This window comes from Grus americana, chromosome 5 (assembly GCF_028858705.1).
Source record: "Grus americana isolate bGruAme1 chromosome 5, bGruAme1.mat, whole genome shotgun sequence".
Lineage (NCBI taxonomy): Eukaryota > Metazoa > Chordata > Aves > Gruiformes > Gruidae > Grus > Grus americana.
Window position 1 is genome coordinate 53348906 of NC_072856.1, and position 17981 is coordinate 53366886.

Sequence of the window (17981 nt, forward strand, 5' to 3'; positions counted from 1 at the left end):
CTCTGTGTGTGAGGGCATCCCAGGAGACCCCCCTTACCCTTGTGCCTTACTTGGTGTTCACTGAGCAACTGGCCTGGAGTGGATGGACAGCTTGGGACACTTCAGGAATGAAGAAGCAGAAGATGAGGAATAAGATTAATCTCTACAAAATATACCAGGCAGTCATTTAATGTACAAAATCTGTGATGATGCTGATGCTGAGTGAGGGTCCATGTGTTAGCTGTGAGCTGCTGGCAGTGTGGAGGTAGTCTGGTGAGCTTATGGACATCCAGGAGAGAACTACTGGTCCGAAGACCTGAGTCACTCTTGTCATTATTTTTTTTCTTAACTCTCGTGAACCCTGTCAGTGCCTGCAGCACAGGCAGACTATCTGTCTCTCACTTTGGATGTAAGTGAACAATATCAATGATGTTCTCATGAACTTGTTTTAGACCATTCTAGAACTTAGAGAATTCTTTTGTCTTACTAAATATGTACATTAGCATGGCACAGACTTTGCTGTCATAAGTCAAATAAAACCATAGCCATGGGAATAACCAGTAATTTCATGAGGAAGCTATTTGAGATGGCTCTGCTTGGGGAGAACCTCCATTTCCACACCTCTTCTTACTGCTTCAGTGGAGCTCACAGGAACCAGTGAGGCATTTCTGTAAGTGCTAGGTGAACTGACCAAGGCATTGGAGGAGCATGACATTTTCCAGATTGGTGTTTGAATAACGTCAAGAAAAATTATATTGAGATGCAAGCTATCCATAAGGGTGCCCAGATGGTATTCCATGATTGCTACAGAGACATCTCTTCTCCCAACAGAGAACATATTCCATCTGCCCCAGCGAGAGCTGTGCGTGCCAGGCAAGGATGGAAATGGATAGGCAGAGCAGTAGCTACTGGCAGGATTGGGCACAATGTTGGGGGTTTTTGTGGGGTGTAAGTAAACCTTTGAACAGGAAAAATCAATTAATTTCAAGTTGCTGCAAGCACAGTCTAGACTAAGAAAATCAAAGCAAGTCAACATCAATTTGCCTCTGACCTGAAAACGAAGAGAGGACTGCCTTTTAACAGTGTAGATAGATATTCACAACAGCAGTCTGAGCTTTGAAGCTCATTTCTATTTACAGGCAGACAAGCGAGGCTTGTATGAGGGAACTGAGAGGAGAATGTGATTGACTAAAATGTGGGAAAGAAGAAAAGGTGTGATGTGGGAGTTTTAATAGACCTTGCTACTAATTTGGTAGTGTACTTACATTCAGGTTTTCAGTCAAACAGTTATCAATTTATTTCATATGCAAGAAGGTAATTGTTGCCTAGTTTTTCCTTAGTGGTCTTTTTGGTTAAGGTGTGGGTAATAGCTGCTTTGGCTTCAAGCCTTTTTGATGTCTTCATGAAAACGACACTTTTCCTCATTCTGTGCCTCAGTTCTCAGATCTGTAAAATCAGAGCAGTCTGAAATGCAGTGTCAGTGTTTCCAAGCACAGGAGATGGGTGAATTCTTAACTCAGTTTCAGCCAAGAGCTTAGAGAACGAAGCTCTTAAAGTAGCTCAGATCTTTTGTGTTTAGTTCCTAAATTCTGAAATAAAAAAAATAAAAATTGACTCTTATGCATTGATTGAGAATAGCACTTAAACCACATGATCTCTTGAGCAAATGACCTTATGCATAGGAAGATGTTCAAATATCAATATGGCTTTCAGGCTGGCCCTCTTGTTCTCTCAGCTCAGGGCATGGGTAATGCAACAGCGCTAGGTGTCTACTTCTATCCACCCAGCCATTGCCATCTTCTCAAATCACCTTTCAGGTTAGGAAGGCAAATATTCTTTTCCTACCACAATAACTCATCTCCCTGTCCACCTGCACATGTTATGGTATATGGCTCTCCACATTCTCACCACACTTTGTGCACTAGAAATTGGGCAGCTATAAGGAAAAATGTAATTGCTCTCTAGAGACTTAAATGGCTTTTTTGTAAGACTGGAACTGGTCAGAAATGTCCATCATCATCACTTTGCTACCCACTAAAGATGTACTCCTGTCCTCCATACGCTAAAACACAAACTACTTCAGAGACTCACAAACCTGCTCTTCCCTTGAAGTCTGCTTCTGGCATTGCATTTCTCTGAGTGGCAGAATACCTTCCACTTTTTTATTTGATCACTTTTGCTCTTTGACATAAATCTTTCCCTGACATGCTTTACTTTGACAGTTCCCAATATAGCTGTGCCTAATGAGACAAATTCCAATAGCAGAAGATTGCTGGATTAACAGTTTCATATCCATTTTCCTGAGGCAAGAAATAGAAAAGTTCATCATCCATTATATGCTACTACAGTGGAAGAATCCATGGAAAACACTTAGTTTCTCCTTTGCAATGAACTTAATGGATGCAAGACCACAGCTTGAGAAAAAGAGAGAAAAATATAGTCATGGGCACTACATATCCTGTGACATTTCTCATAAAGGGACCCCAGGGAACAAAAGGGCTTCGTGTAAGAAACTGGATTAGAACTGAGATAATTTATTGCCCTAATAAGATCAACATTTACATGTAAGGATAAGTAAATATTGACTAGGTAAACATAGCCTAATAAGCAGATCAATCTGTTTCTCTCTTAGGAATACATAGGAATTAACAAGCTTAATAATGTTCAGTATTTCAGACTGAGAGAGTAAAATATTCTGGTGTATCTCAAAGGAGTAAAAGTCCATTGCATATGACACTCCCATACCCCGCCCCTAATAAATAATTCAACAACACACACACGCACACGCACACAAAACCCCGACCCAACAACCCAAAAGAAAACATATCTATTGTTCCTGGAGGATGCAGGTTTCCAGTGCAACAAAAACTGTCATGGGTGCTCATTTCATGGTCTTATAAACATTTAACTATCAATCAATGTCATCCACAAAGCACTGTTCAGAGGATCAATTTATTTCCAGCTTTTCTCTGCTATTAAATAGAAAATGCAACAGACAAGGGGAGCTTTGATTTTGTATGAATAGGCTTTTACAATCCAAATGTGCCTTTTGAAGCATGCATTTAAATCAGATAGATATTAGAGGACATTTGGGAGTATACATTTGGGACCACATATCCATGTGCATATGGAAAGAGAAGGTGGAAACCTATAATGCAGTCTGTACCCCCTGGTCTCATAGGAAAGTTCTTGTCATCTTAGAACAAATATGTTTTCTCTGGCTCCTTGGGTGCAGGACTTTCCAGTGAGCAGAATAAGGTAGTGTGGGGAAGATGGACAGTGCATTTTTATGAATTTGGTTTTCTAGTATAAGTCCCTGTCTTTTGTGACCTCTGAAATTGTTTGAGGGATAGCACAGAATAGCAGAGATGCTATTCCTAAAGAAGCATTGTCCTAAAGAAGCACTTGGATCACTTTCAAAAGGGAATCCAGTTGTCTGACCTGATAGACATTGCATCCAAAGAAGAGATAGACATTTTGTCAAGAGCATGGAAATGCTTGTAACTAAGAGAATGGTACAATTTGTTACTTCCTTTCTCCCCCTTGTCAACAGAAGCTGATGATCAGGTAATCTTGATTACTTCAACTTTGGAGTGCTTAGCAGTGAGGAAGTAGGGTGATGCTATATATTGTTATGAATCACTGAACAAAGGATAGCAACCTATTAAAATTCGTTTGCAGTCACAATAGCTGAGCAACAGACCAACCAGCCTTTGCTATTTACCCCAAATGATATCCTACTACTTAAAACTCTTTCATGAAATAGCTGGGACTTAGAATTTCCACTGGCAAACCAGTTTCATAGTGACCAGTTCTCTGGTTCTTGACCAGTCTTACAGGCACTCCTGTCCTCTGTGAAGGTGTTTAACAAACACCTGAAAACTTCAGTGACTGAGCTGAACTATCTGTCTAGGTACCTTCTGTGGTCAGTGAAAGACAAGGGCACCCCTAGAGGGCAAATCCATCTACAAGTGGCTATGCTGCCTGGGATACGAGGTGACTCTCACTGTTGACTACTGGTACATACAGAGAGGACACATATGCAGAGGTGCTTGTAGATTGCCAGTGTTGGGTGAGGCGCTGGAAAAGTGACATCCTGGAAACACACTTCAAAACTATCCTGCTCCTGTTAAGTGTGAGGAGATGGAGCAACTGGAGCCTGACACCTTGCTGCTGCAACCCTCCGCCCGGGCAGCCGGGGAGGGGGGCGGGTCGGGGGGATCCTGGCATGTGGCCGCTCCTCCAACACCCGGCGAGTGATGGAGGCTGATGGGAAGTCTGTGTGCGAGGGGAGGGGGGAGAGAGGAGGAGGTGGCTTCCTCCTGACGCCATTTCCGAGGGGCTGAGATATATAAATGAGCCGGTTGCTGCAGTGCCCCATCTAGGATCTTCAGCCAGGGCACTGGTCTAGATACGCACGGTGCTGGTCTCCCGCCAGCACCTCGCCTGGAGCCCCCACGCCAGGGACAGACTCATCCTCTGCCCCTGTCTCCCTCCATCCCGCCAGCACTATGAGCCGCCCAGAACTGCTCGCCGTCCTGCTCCTGGCCGTGCCGGGTAAGTGGGGCTACGCTGGGGCCCGTGTTCCCCCCGCTGCCGGGACCCTCAGCCCCGCGCACAGAGCTGTCCCCGCCCCGCTCCGGTACCGCCGCGGCCCCTTCAGCACCGCGGACAGCGGCAGCCGCAAGGTCACTGCCCGAGGGCCGTGCCGAGCTCTGCCTGTCCCATGGCACTGCCAGCCTGGGGACCTTCCCTTCCCTTCCCTTCCCTTCCCTTCCCTTCCCTTCCCTTCCCTTCCCTTCCCTTCCCTTCCCTTCCCTTCCCTTCCCTTCCCTTCCCTTCCCTTCCCTTCCCTTCCCTTCCCTTCCCTTCCCTTCCCTTCCCTTCCCTTCCCTTCCCCCAGGGAAGGCTGAGGGGGGTACAATGCACACATCCAGCTGTTGCACCCAAGGACCATGTCCACCATAGCAAGATGCCCCTCTTCTCCACTCCCATTTTTAGCAGGATACTATTTCTCTGTCTCCCAATGGAGGTGAATAACAAGCTCTTTTTTTTTTTGCCCTCCCCTCATTTTACAGCCATCTCCCTTCCCGTGACAAACGACATGAATAAAGGGGACGCTAAGGTAAGGATGGGCCTGTAGTGGAAGTGTCAAGTGAAGTTGGAGGATGTGATATTTAACCTCCGCCTAGCTGGCTGGCTTTTTGCTGACCCTGCTGAAATGCCCTGTAGGAAGTGTCAGGGATTTGCATGAGATCCCTACAGCAGGATCCATCCACCCCCACTCCCTCCGTACCAGGATTTACCCTTTGTGCACCCACTTCTGGGCACCTGGGCAGCATGGAAGTCTCTCAGGATGTACCAGAGGGACTAAACAAGCTTGTCTGGAGAATGGTGAGGCTGGGGATGGAGGCTGGGTATAACCCTCCTCAGTCCTCCTACTTTCAGCTTTTCAAAGCTCCCAACAGGAGGTGACTCAAGGGAGAGTGGGGGGAAATGTGATTCAGGAAAGGTCATTGCTGGAACTGTGTGTGTTTGGGGGTGTGTATACATCTGTATGTGTGTGGTGTGTTACTTAAACATGCCTGTTCCTGAAAAATAGGCAACTGGCTACTCTCAGATTGCTAATCTGTCCTCAGCTACTGCTCATCCTGTCTGGATGTCTACCAGTAGTGCAGGACTTGGCTGACCTCTCTAGCCTTCTTTATAGGCTTCTGTGCATACATCTGTGTCATCTCTCTCTGACATTCATAGCTGCACTTTGCAAATGTGTGCACTCCCAACGGGCTTTTGGCACCTTTGGATAGATGTGTTTGCCTGTGTTGATCTGTGACAGACCTCTCCTTCCTGATATTATAATCCCTATAGTGTTTCAGATGAGCTGATCTCTTAGCTGCCCAGATTAAGATTTCTACAGAAATTAATGTCCAGAAAGGAAACATCAGCCTTTCTTCCCCTGCTTCTTGAATGTCTTTGCTTTCTGAAATCTTCTGCCCACTTAATGTTTTTTCCCAGGCAGCAGTAGAGGAGGGCACATTCATGTCACCCTCAGCCACAGGCTCCATTGTCCAGTGTCTCAGCTTGTTGTTATCTACAGGGCAAGTGCCATGAGATACGCTTCCCTGTGTCCTGTCAGATGTGCCTGGGCCTGGAGAGCTGTTGCTTTGTTAAGACCTTTAGCCTGCTTAGCCCTTGCTGGGGCTGAGCCATGAGCTATGAGCTGCTGGCTTCAGTCTGTGTGCTGCTGAGAAAGGGGACTCAGGGCAGCCACTTTCCCCTTCAACTGGCCATGCCAGAGTGGGATGCTCATTGGGCATCTGGTGGGACAATCCATTAATTCCACAATTTTCCTCGTGAGATCTATTCTTCAATATGTTCTATGTGTAAAACATGGCACTTCCCAGCAAGCCACATTTAGTTTTTGTGGAAGCCGGTGCAAGTCCATGGGAATGCTTCCACCGAGGAAGGATTGTCTCCCAAGCCTGCCCCCTCCCTGGGTACTGCACTGACACAGGCTCTAGCTGAGAGCAAAATCAGACCACAACTTTCTTTTGACTTTTGCTGCAACTGGAAGGAGCCATTAGGGCTTTTTTGCCTTCACCACCCTCTGAGACACAGCATTTCAGTGAAGGAAGTCCTGGCCTCACGGGACAGATCAGGGCAGGGATATCATTGCACGGGTACAGCAGTAAGCACTGCAGCTCTTCCTATACACCATGCTCCTCTAGATGTACTCTGTGCCACCAGCATTCGTGGGTGGCTCGGAGCTGTGAAATGGGTAGTCAGCATCCGCAGGCCTTTCCCAGGCAGCTCATCAGACTTTCCTTACACCGAGGGCTTTCTGGGTGGAGCTGAACATGACCGAAGCACTTACAATATCTCTGGTGTTTGCCCACTCTTGTGCTTGAAGGACACTATTTCCCACCTACAAGCATACATTTCAGAAGGGCCTGAGCACAGCTGAGCTCAAAAGTGGTGAAGTCTATCCTTGTAAGGACATGATCCTTTGGAGATTTTGTATAGGGACAGCATGAGCAGCTCTTAAGGATCTAGTTACACACTTACAGTTAGAGGATAGCTATGGCAAAATCCCAGCCTGAGTTTCTGCACTGGATTAATTACATTCATTTGGAAAGGATCTCCTTAATTTCCTGATGCAGGCTGTTATTTCATGACCTTGTGAAGTCTCACTCTGCAAGACTTGCTCTTACAAAAAGCCCAGGAGAGTGTTGGGGAATGACTGCACTCTTCATTTCATTATGTTACAAAGTTCCTCCACAGAGTTAGCTGTATTTCTGTGGTGACTGATGTGTTTCTTTGTGTTCAGACAAAGAACTTAAATCAGCGTAGAAGTCTTCAAAAAGCTTGTATAGAGTGTTTCATTGGACTAGGTTCTTATTTCTCATGCTGAGAAAGTCCTTACTTCTAAAGCTGCATTGAATACAGCTGCAATAAGTGGCTCCAGAGGTTGGGGAACGTGGGAGGGAAGTATAAGAATCTGGGGGTTGTTCCATTTAATGGTAGAGTGAAGTGACTCAAAGTCATCTCCAGTCCATATTAATGGATTAGTTCTAGTACAGGAGAATGATACCAGGGAAATTTCCCTGCTTTCTTTTTATTCGATCTTGCCTGTAACATTTTTAATCCAGCAGGCAATCCCCTCAAACTGTGTAAATAGTTGAGAGTTCAGCATTTTGTTGCTGTGATCTGTGAAAGCAGAATTGTCTCCTTACACAGGGTGAAAATTTGCCCATTCCAGCTGGTCAATGAATATACCCGATTGCTTGAATGAGCAACAATTGTAGATGACTGGGAACTGCTGACTTGTATTTAATTTCTACTGCAGCCACAGTGCTTTGCTCTCCTGAGAATGGCACCTTGTGAGGGAGGTCAGGACTCTTAGGGCTGCCTGCAGAAATCAGAAGAAGAGGTTCACTGAGTGAATTTTCTGCCCCCAAGGCTTACTTGTATCGTTTTTTTTCAGTTTAGCCTCTCTTCTTCCACAGGCATTTCTGAGCCCTGCATACTTTCTTGGCTGCTGTATAAATAATAATCTTTTTGAACTGGGCAGCCTGATTCCTGCACTACTAACCAGCACTAGACTATAGTGAATGCTGCTTTCTCTCCTGTGTGATCATTTGGGTCTACCGTGACGACACAGCAGGGCTCCTGGTGGCATGTCTCAGCATGGTGAGGGCACCTTCACCCCTGCCAGAGATGCCACCAAAAGCCTTTGTGCCTGTGGCTTTCATTCTCCTACCACACATACAGCACTGGCTGATCCCTGTGGGGTCTGTGGTGCTGCTGTCACATGAGTGAAGAGCCAGGCCTGCAATCTTGGTACAGATGACAAACTAGATAAATAGTACTTCTCATTTTACACCAAAGAAAAGGGCTGCTGGAAAGGGCAGGCCCAGAGTTCATCCTGTCTGGGAAGCTGCCTCAGGTAGTTGCAAATGCTTGGGAGGAAAGTGTGGGAACTTCCTTGCTTTCAGATGACCTGCCTCTATGTACAGCTCTTCCAGTCTATAATAGATGGCCTGAACACTCAAGCACAAGGTCAAATCCTTCTCCAGTGTCTTGTCCTTCTCTAGGGCTTGAGAGCGGTACTTCTCATCTCTGTTTGAAAGTACAATTTGCCTCAGCGCACCCTCCATGCCTGGCTGCAGTCTTACTAGGGTGTCCTTCTCAGGGCTTGAATAGTTTCAAGATTTCAAGGTCACCTATTGAAGAGCTATGGCCACTTATTGCTCTCTATGATCTCCCACTGAGCCCTTTCATGAGATGCAAGTTGAGATTTGTGTATGTATCTGTAGGTGTATGTATGTATATACCTATACAAATATCTATGTATATATCCATGTATCTATATATGCGTATAATCTCCTGATGTGCCCAGCCTCTGGGATGGGCTGGAGTTGTGAGATCCTCAACTGAGGTGTGCGTCATGTTGAAGAAGCTCTTTCCATTGCCATGTGTCATTTGCTCACTTCTCAGTTTCAGGAGGCACCTTCTGTTCCTGTGTTTGGTAAAACAGGAACCGAACATTCCGTTCTGGCTCAACCAGAAAAGCAAGAGGAGCTGTGCCGTCATCTGCTGTGTTTTAGCCTTGGTAACAGATTTAGGGAAAAAAAAGACACTAACGCAGTGCTTTAATTTGTATTTTTGTCTCTTTCTAGGTGATGAAGTGCATTGTAGAGGTCATCTCTGATACTTTATCAAAGCCAAACCCCCTGCCGATCAGTGAGGAATGCCTAGAAACACTGAGAGGAGGTACAGGCTCAGATTTAATGCTGGGTAGCAGCAAAAGCAGATCTGGCAGAGATACAAGCAGGGGCTGGTCCTGCCCTGACACATGCTCTAGCACCTATCAAAGGGTCCCTGACACACTCACCTTCCTTGTGGTCACCCCACCAGGCTACACCAGTCCCCAGAAGCAGGGACAGAGTCGCTGCTCAGCCCACGCTATGCATCATGCTGGCACTGCAGCCGGGGGAGGTGCTGGGTGACATGAAGCTGCCTGGTTTTCAGGAGACCTTCCTGGCATCTTAACCACATGGTTAAGAGATGTGGCAGCAAATCAGGCCAAGGGAGAGGAGAGAAAAGAGTAAATGCAGAGGGAGGTGGCGTTTGGGGTTGTTTTTCATTTCGGGGTGGGGGGGAGAGGTTGTCTTTGGTCACCTTCTGTACCAAGTTTCCTCTATTGCAGATGAACGAATCATTTCTATCCTTCGCCACCAGAATTTATTGAAGGAACTTCAGGAAATTGCGGCTCAAGGTACAGTTTCAATACAGTTATTTGGGAAGAGGGGTTTAATCCGATGTAGCCTCTTGCACAGTTTTGTTGTTTGGGGTTTTTTGTATTTTACGTTGATTTGACATCATATAAATGTGCCTGAGGAAATCTAGTTATAGGTCTTCCAGTAGAGGCTGGGTGAGCGGGGACAGGAATTTTGCTTACAATAACTCCAGTATGCATCCGATGATAGGCATTTTGGGGTGGGAGAACCCTAAAAGGAAATACTGTAATTTAATTCAAAACTAACCACCAACTCCCACACTAGAATGTAACACAAGAAAACCTTCACTGTTTGTGCAGCTGGAGTCTAGCACTAAACCCAGGTGTGGCAGAAGAGAAGCCTCACTGAGCCTCCAGCAGGACTTGCACCTAAAAGACCCCAATGAAAGCCCCCAGTGGGGATTTTCCTGTTGGCTTCCTTAGGTTGAATGCAAGTTCCTTTGGTTTGGAGAGGTGTGGGCAGCTCACCACTTGTCGGTGTGGGAGCTGCAGCAGCACAGAGAGGTGTGTGAGGGGAAAAAGGGCTATTCTCAGGTGCTCAGGTCACCAGAGCTGGTGTGCAGGTCCCAGGCAAGGCTACTTCCTTGTAGCCGGTGCAGGCCCCTCTGCCCAGGTAGCCCAGCTGAGGCTGCAACAGGGCTCTCCCCAGGCTGCAGGGAGAGCAGCTCCCAGCCTTCCCTTCTCCTTCTCCTTGGGGTAAGCCAACTTGCAGCCCTCCTTCACCAGGGTGTCCCTGTACCCTGCTCCTGCGTGGCACTGCTCCCAGGTATGGCTGGGAGACAGTGCCACCAGACTGCTTTCGGAGCAGGGAAGCCACAGAGGCGACAGAGAGAAGGGTTAAGGAAAATTCAGGAAGTCAGGATTAGAAGAGAGCCCCGTGCAGCTCCCAAAGCAATAGTTTGGTCATTGCTTGAATCCCACTGGTGGAGGGGCCAGCTGGGCAGGGACCCCGGACATCTGCTCTGATGATCCAGAAGAAAGAAACCTAGGCCTCTTCAGTGCGCTGGGATGCTGCTGCCCAGGCACATCGGGGTTGTGAAGGGGAGCACTCAGCCATCAGACAGGCTGTGCCATACAGCATGGAGTCCATGGGAAGGGACTTGTTTCACAGAGGTGCATCTTGCTCTGCTCCCTCCTTGGCTTAAGCCCATCACACCATTTTGTCCTGGGGTAACATGAGCTCTAATCTACAGAGCACAGTGACCGGGGATGGGAGAGTTGTGTCGTCCAAGGGGGAAAAAAAAAAGGAGCAAAGATATTTATCTTGGTCTCCTCTGTGCTGGCTGCAGCTGGTCCTGCCTGGAGAGCCCACACCATCCAGCTCTGTCCTGCGTAGGGCTAGACAGGACTGGGCTGGCAGTGCTGGCTCTTGCCTTTGCACTAAGGCATGGAAGCAGGGCATGAGCTGAGTTAGACAGGGCTTGCTTGGCTTGCAGTTCCTGTTGGAATGGGGTGCCTGGGGAACACTGGTTGCCAGGACAGTTGCGCTCTGATCTCCAGCTTGTGCTGCCTTCAGACAATGCTTTCTCCAGGGTGTTGCTGTTGTCGAGCTGGCTCCATAATCCCAGGGACTAAGGTATGGGGCCTTGGGGCCCTGGACCATCCCTGGAGCAGGAATGAATGCTGCTCTTCCCTCTGGGGGAGTGGTGGGAGGGCAGCATCCTGGGGAGAGGGGCCCCCACAACCAGGCAGGAGGGCACAGGGGCTCTCAGTGCTCACCTCAACAGAGGTACGCAGACAGCATCTGGCAGGAGGCAATTTTTATCTTTCAATACCCTGATGCTTAAGTCTTTTGTTGGCCTCAATGTGCTGCAGTTCAGCATCTCTTATTCCCTAGCTCTCCATCAATATTAGTCTTCCTAGCAACCCTGCTTCTCTGTTTGTTTAGAGACCTTTTTCTTTCCTGCAGATGATGTTTTTGATGGTGGCTTTGTTACTGCAGTTGATTCACGTATCCTCCAGTCTCACTTCTCACAGCTCCCCTGTCGCAGATTTGTCCATTGTAGAAAATATGTATATAATTATAAAGGGCACAGAACTATTTTTCTGCCTCTACTTTCTGAAACACAGGAGGGGCTGTTGCCTTTCCCTACTTTTTGTTGCTTGACACAGGTGCCAATGAGAGAACTCAGCAGCAGAAGAAAAACAGTGGCTTTGAAGATGAACTTTCCGAAGTCCTTGAAAGTCAGAACGACAAAAACAAGCAGAGAGGTCAGTGTCAGCCTCCCCCCCCCAGGAAATCCAGGTCGGGCTGTAAACAAGGATGTTCTTTCTAACAGCCTTGATACGTCCATCTGCTTCTCATTTAGGCATCTTCTTTGATACTGCTGCTGACACACACAAGCAACCTGGTATTTGCTTTGTTCTTATTTACCAGCTTAAACAACATGTAATTTCTGAGTTATAGTAATTGGTGATGGTCAAGTTACCAAACTGATACTAATCTTTTCCACCCTGTTGCCAAGGCCATCACTCACTCCTAATGCTTAAAGTGAGTCACAGCCAGGGAAATCCCGTACTGAAAGACGTGGTGATATAGGCAAGAGTGATCTGGGCCTTCTCCTGCCACCCTTGTTTCCAGGCATCCAAGATATTAGGTTATGGGTCTCTGATGGGAAAATTGAACTTAGGATACACACAGTGCACACACCCACACAAAACACCTGCATTGTGCAAAGAGCACGTTCAGCTGGGATTTCCCCTTGTCACTATGTTTCTATGGCCTGGCTAGAGACAGGCAGTGTAGTGGACAGGAGGGTGCAGCCGCTTCCCGTTTCCACATCAGGAAGAGATGATGCCAAAGTGGGGTGAGATGATTTCTCACTCAACAGTAGCACCCCCCCACAGAGGGTCTCGAGTTGGCTCTGGGGCATGTGGCCGAGCCATGGCAGCACAGTGATGCTATGACATCAGCCCAAAGCTGCCTGAAGCCATGAGGAGAGATACTGCTGGGGGCTGCTGCCGCAGCCAGCATGGCCAAAAGCCAAAGGAGAGGACAAGTTGCGCTGGGTCTCTTTCCTGCCAGGGCAGACCTGAACCTCTTGCTCCAGCAGTGTGGAGATTGCATAATGATGAAATATGGCACGTTGGGCTGTCGAGGCCCCCAGGCAGCCCAGTGACACCAGTGCAGTGTCACTGGTGGTAAGCAGCCCTGCACGACTGTCTCTCTGCATCCCCTCACCCCAGCACACTCCTCAGCCCTGCCTGGGGCTGTGCTCACCTTTCCATACCCATCTGGCTTTTCGCACTGCTCTTCAGCCTCCCATCTTTTATTTTGCAAAGTGATTTCTATGGCTAATTATGTCAAAAGAGGCCAGTCTCTGACATGAACAAGAGTAAATACACAGCCCACATGAAGCTCCTGCTGAGTAGCCGCTTTGCAGAAGCAGAGCCGGCCCCCCCTCCCTCCAGCTTGCCTGCAAACAGTGCTGGCTGCCTCCTCAACCTGGGGGCAGAAATAAGAATGCGATGTTAGCGCAGCACTCAGAGCAGGGAGAGCTGTGCAAGTGCCGTATAATACTCCTAAATCATTTCATTTCACATGCAATCTGGTTTCACACGGGGCAAGTTTGTTGCTGGCGTCTCAGGAGATGGTGATGAGGACAGTGCTGCAGCAAAGCACTTCGGCATATGTTTAACTTCAGCCTTGCGAGTCTCTCCAGGAGAGCAGGCACCAGTGAGAGCACCGGCTTGCTTGAATGCAAGCATATGTTGAAGTGATTTGCTAAAGGATCCATGGGCTGGTTAGGCAGATTGCTGAGCAGGGCTGAAGAAGAAACCCTAAGAAACGCACGGGCTTCGCTGGTTGTGAAATGAGCTCTCAGGAGAGGTGTTGCTTCTTGCTCCTCCCTCTGCAGATGCAGCAGGGGAGCGCCCTGAAGAGGAGCAGCCCACGGGGTCCCTGGCTGAGCTGGCAGCACAGAAAATCCAGCAAAATGAAGATTCAAGAGAGGAGGGAAAAAACAGCCTGGAGGAGAGGGAGCCCAGGCCACGGGATGCCGACCCTGGTGAGAAGGAGGATCGGGAGGAAGCAGAGAGCAATGAGATCGGGGACACAGAGGATGCCCAGCGAGATGAAGCTTTGGACAACCGCATCAGCAAAGATTTCAGCAAGGATGAGCAGCAGCAGCAACGGGATGAAGAGGAGGAGCCCAGAGGCCCCAGGGACAGCCTGGAGCTTGATGACGATGGAGATCAGCCATCCAGGAAGGGCCAGGAGCAGAGCAAGGAGGCAGGAGAGCGTGTGGAGCGGGAGGATGACGGAGGAGATGATGCTGCAGAGGAGGACCCTACCGAAGCAGAGAGGTCACTTGATTTAGCTGAGGAGGACGAGGAGGCTGAGGAGATGCAGGGAGATAGTACGTATCCCAGATGACTGCACTGATACCTACCAGGGGTCAGCTGAGAGCACTGAGACAGAGGGATAAGAGGCTTTAAAGCCTAAAAGTTCGGGGAGGTGCTTACTGGGTTTACAGAAATACCCCTGCCGACAGCCCCCCAGACCCCCCTGCAAGCACCTGGCCACGTGGGCCCACACACAGCAGGTAACACAGACCGGGAGCTACCTGCTGCTCAGTTTTCATACCATCTGGGAAAAACTAATTTCTTTGTCTTGAACTTCCTACATAGTTTTTGACTGCTGCCTCCAAGGCCTGTTACTGACATGGTGACGTGAGAGTGGGTATTTCCAGAATCCTGGGAAAATGGGCCTAGGTCAGGAAGCCCACCTTGCATCGCCCCTGAAGGCTCGGTTCAAAGGTGGAGTGTAACGAGGTTAACACTTGTGCTCACTGTCGTGTTTAATGCTCTTTCAGATAATGATGATGCTCTGGGATTTGGCAAAGACGGGCGGAGCTCTGAGGAGGAGGAGGAGGAGGAAGAGCAGCCCCGGGCACTGAGAGGAGGAAGGCATCGCCTGGAGGATGAGGGGATGCAGGGGGAGGAGGACATCTTCCAGCCCAGGGATGCCAAAAGTGAGGAGATGGAGGAGGAGTCCTCCAGGGAGTGGGAAGACTCCAAGAGGTGGAACAAAATGGATGAGCTGGCCAAGCAGCTGACATCAAAGAAGCGCATGGAGGAAAATGATAGTGGGGAAGACCCAGACAAGTCCATGAAAATGGCATTTAGGTCCCGCAAGTATGACTTCAGTAGTCCAGAGGAAGATGTGAGAAGGTCATGGAAGCATCACTCGAAGGAGGACAGCAGTGAAGGAGGCTTCCCGCTTGCTCCCATGCCCGAAGAAAAGAAGGATGAGGAAGGCAGCGCTAACAGGAGAACGGAGGTTGGTGTACATAGGCTTAAGAATAAAACCCACCTAGTTATTACTTGGGAATCCAAACTATGCTTGGAGACGTGGATGGTATCTTGGCGTTACACAGCCGCCATCGGTTCTCCGTGACATTAAGGAGATGCTTGGTGACCTTTTAGTCATTGGGCTGTAGGTATTACTGAGATTTGCACCTGGCTGTGCCTTTGGGTTTCATCCTTGTTTTACTGACTAGTGCAAAAACATGCCTGGCCCCAGAGAGTCTTAAAAATGCGACAGGACTTTTGCACTGGCCTGTGCTGGACATGGTGACCAGAGCTATATATGGGGCCTGGGGGTGGGTCTTGTGTCCCAAAGCCCCTCCAAGTCAAAGGGAATGCTTTCCCTGGCTCAGGGATGGAGTGAGTAGTGTCAGACCTCCTACAGTGGTAAACCAAGGGTGCAGCTGTCATGGTGGGGGGGGGGGGGGCGCGCTTGGAGTGAAAATGGTTGACGGATATAGGAATACATCTGAGCTAGGCTTCCAAAGTCAGAGACCTCCTTCCCTGGTACCTCATGTGGTGCTCTGTGGTAGCTCAGCACTGCCTCGGCAGCCAGGAGTAGCGGTTTCGCCTTTGTGCTGAGGTCCAGCTCCAGGCATGGATGTTTATTTGGGACAGTGCAGGGAGCTGGACAGCGGGGCTGGGCATGGGCTCTGTGGCTGTTTGCTCTGGCACAAGCCATGATCAGGTGCCTGGGAACAGACTGGGGCAGCAGGTGAGTGAAGCCAGTTTGCTGCAGGTCACTTGCCTCCAAAACACCTCTCTTGCCTTAGTTATGCACCAAGACATTGCCCAAAGGTTGCCCATCAGCATTCCCTGCTGAGAGGGCATCTCCAGTTGTGTTGGTTCAAAGCAAAGCCAAACGACTCAGCTTGGGAGAGGTATGCAGCGGGTGCCTGCCAAGGAGGTGGGCAACTGCCCCATCTGCCTCCTCACCACCCTCTGCTCACGTCCCAAGTCTTTCCCCCAGAAAGCTGTTCCCCACTCGTCCCTGCCAGCAGCTCTGGGGTGCACCTTGTTTGCAAGGTGGTGGGCTCAGCCTCCAAACAGGGACTGGAAAGGAGGTTGCTGAAGCTGCAAACCTGCTATGTTTACAGTTGCAACAAGACTTTTTGGTTTGTTGTTTTTTGTTTTAAAAGTAGATCAGGGTCTCTGGGAGTCAGTGAGGAGTTGTCAGACCAGGCACCCGGCAGTGAGGGAAGGGAGGGAACAGGCTCCAGCTCTGCCAGAGCAGCTGCCATCCTGTCCCCTCTCCTCACTTTTGGGCCATGTGGCCATGTGGCTTGGCCCATGAGGCCAGCGTGGGCACAGCTGGGGGCAGAGAGCACTGTCCCCTGCACTCGCTGGGGCTCAGCCTGGGGAAGTGGGCAGGAGTGAGCCAGGGTGCACAGGCACAGTGTGAGGCAGTGCTTTGGGTCTGAAGTCTCCTCTCTTTGGGTGCTGCAGAGGATCTCAGCACAGTGCTATCTTCTCACTTTCTGGGGGCTCCAGTTGCAGCTAAAGCTGTGCTCCAGCGATCCTCAGCCAGCCGCTCCCTGACCCACTTAAAAAAAAAATGCACTGAACAGCCGCTTGGGCTCAGTCTGGCTCCCCTGGGTGCTGGCAGGCACCCCGAGCTGCTGGCACACTGCTGTAGCCTTCCCTGGGGCTGAGCCAAAGGTCCCGTGGAGGGGCAGAGAGACGTTTTCCCTGTTCAGGAAAATAGCTCAGGGATGAGAAAAATGACTTTTTTTTACATACTTTATTTTTTTCACACCAGCCACATGCAGTGCAGTCCAGTGGCTCCATGTCAGCCTGTGCTTGGTGGCTGCTGCAGGCAGTGGCAAGGCTCTGCTCCCTCCACACAGGAGAGGGGTTGTCACCTCAGAGTGACATAAAGTGGGGACACTCAACCAGTGGGGCACATGCTGCACTTGCAACCCATGCCTATCCCGGTTGGACACCACTGCCTCAATGCAGGCGCCCAGTGCTGTTTGGCAGCGCCCACCCCAGTCCCAGCTCCAGCTCCCCGGCAGCCATCTCCCTTCAGCCCCCCCACTCTGGAGGGAGAGACCTGTTGGGGGCTGTCCTGCCTGGCAGCAGGGCTGGGGAAGGACAGCAGCTGCATGTCTTGTCCCCATCACCAGCTATCACGATTTAACGTTAGGACAGGACTAATTAGTGTTGCACACAGACATCTGTCCAGAGGGGCAAATGCAGGAGCAGGCTGAGCAGATGGGACAAGATGTGGCTGTCCTCATGCCACCACTGGCAGCTAGCCTCAGGCAAGAGGCGAGGCTTTCTATAGCTCTGGAGGGCAAGGGCTGCCCACCCGTGGCTGCTGACCCGTGTCCTGGGCTTTCGTTGCAGGACCAGGAGCTGGAGAGCCTGGCCGCCATCGAGGCCGAGCTGGAGCGCGTCGCCCACAAGCTGCACGAGCTGAGGCGAGGCTGAGGGCTCCAGTCCTGCCCACGCAGGTGAAAGCCACCACCGCTGCCCTCCTCCCTTCCCGACGCATTTTCATTTCCTGATTTAAAAGCAATTAAGCCGGAGCAGAAGCATCATGCCTAGGAAACCAACCTCGCTAGCGCCCAGGCCTGCCTACCTCGCCATAGTGTTGTGCCCATCGCTGCTTCTTCACCTCACGCTCCCCTGTCTACATAGATGCCCACCCGCCCGGCTGGGCACTGGTGGGCATGAAGCGCAACCTACACGTGTATTTTCTGTCTGGGTGGGGTTTTTTCCCTCTTTTTTTTAAAAGACAAGACAGCTTTCTAGAAAGTTCTCCTTCCACCGGTAGTTTCACTGGGTAAAAAACTGCAATAACTTGTTATCTTTTGATTAAAAGCTGAGAACTCTGACTGTAATATATTCTATATAAAAAATTTATCTAAGGAAAAATAAAACTGCAGTGGGT

The 17981-nt window shown here is 49.5% G+C and overlaps 1 protein-coding gene across 1 annotated transcript; it reads left to right on the forward strand.

The window, feature by feature from the left end:
- Window positions 1-4321: 4321 nt before the first annotated feature.
- Window positions 4322-17970, forward strand: CHGA (chromogranin A). The gene is made up of 8 exons (XM_054829047.1): window positions 4322-4536; window positions 5058-5104; window positions 9159-9252; window positions 9689-9757; window positions 11891-11989; window positions 13636-14136; window positions 14593-15059; window positions 17435-17970. Exons 1-8 carry the CDS (start codon window positions 4491-4493, stop codon window positions 17516-17518), a joined length of 1407 nt encoding a protein of 468 aa, XP_054685022.1. The 5' UTR covers window positions 4322-4490; the 3' UTR covers window positions 17519-17970.
- The last annotated feature ends 11 nt before the right edge of the window (window positions 17971-17981 follow it).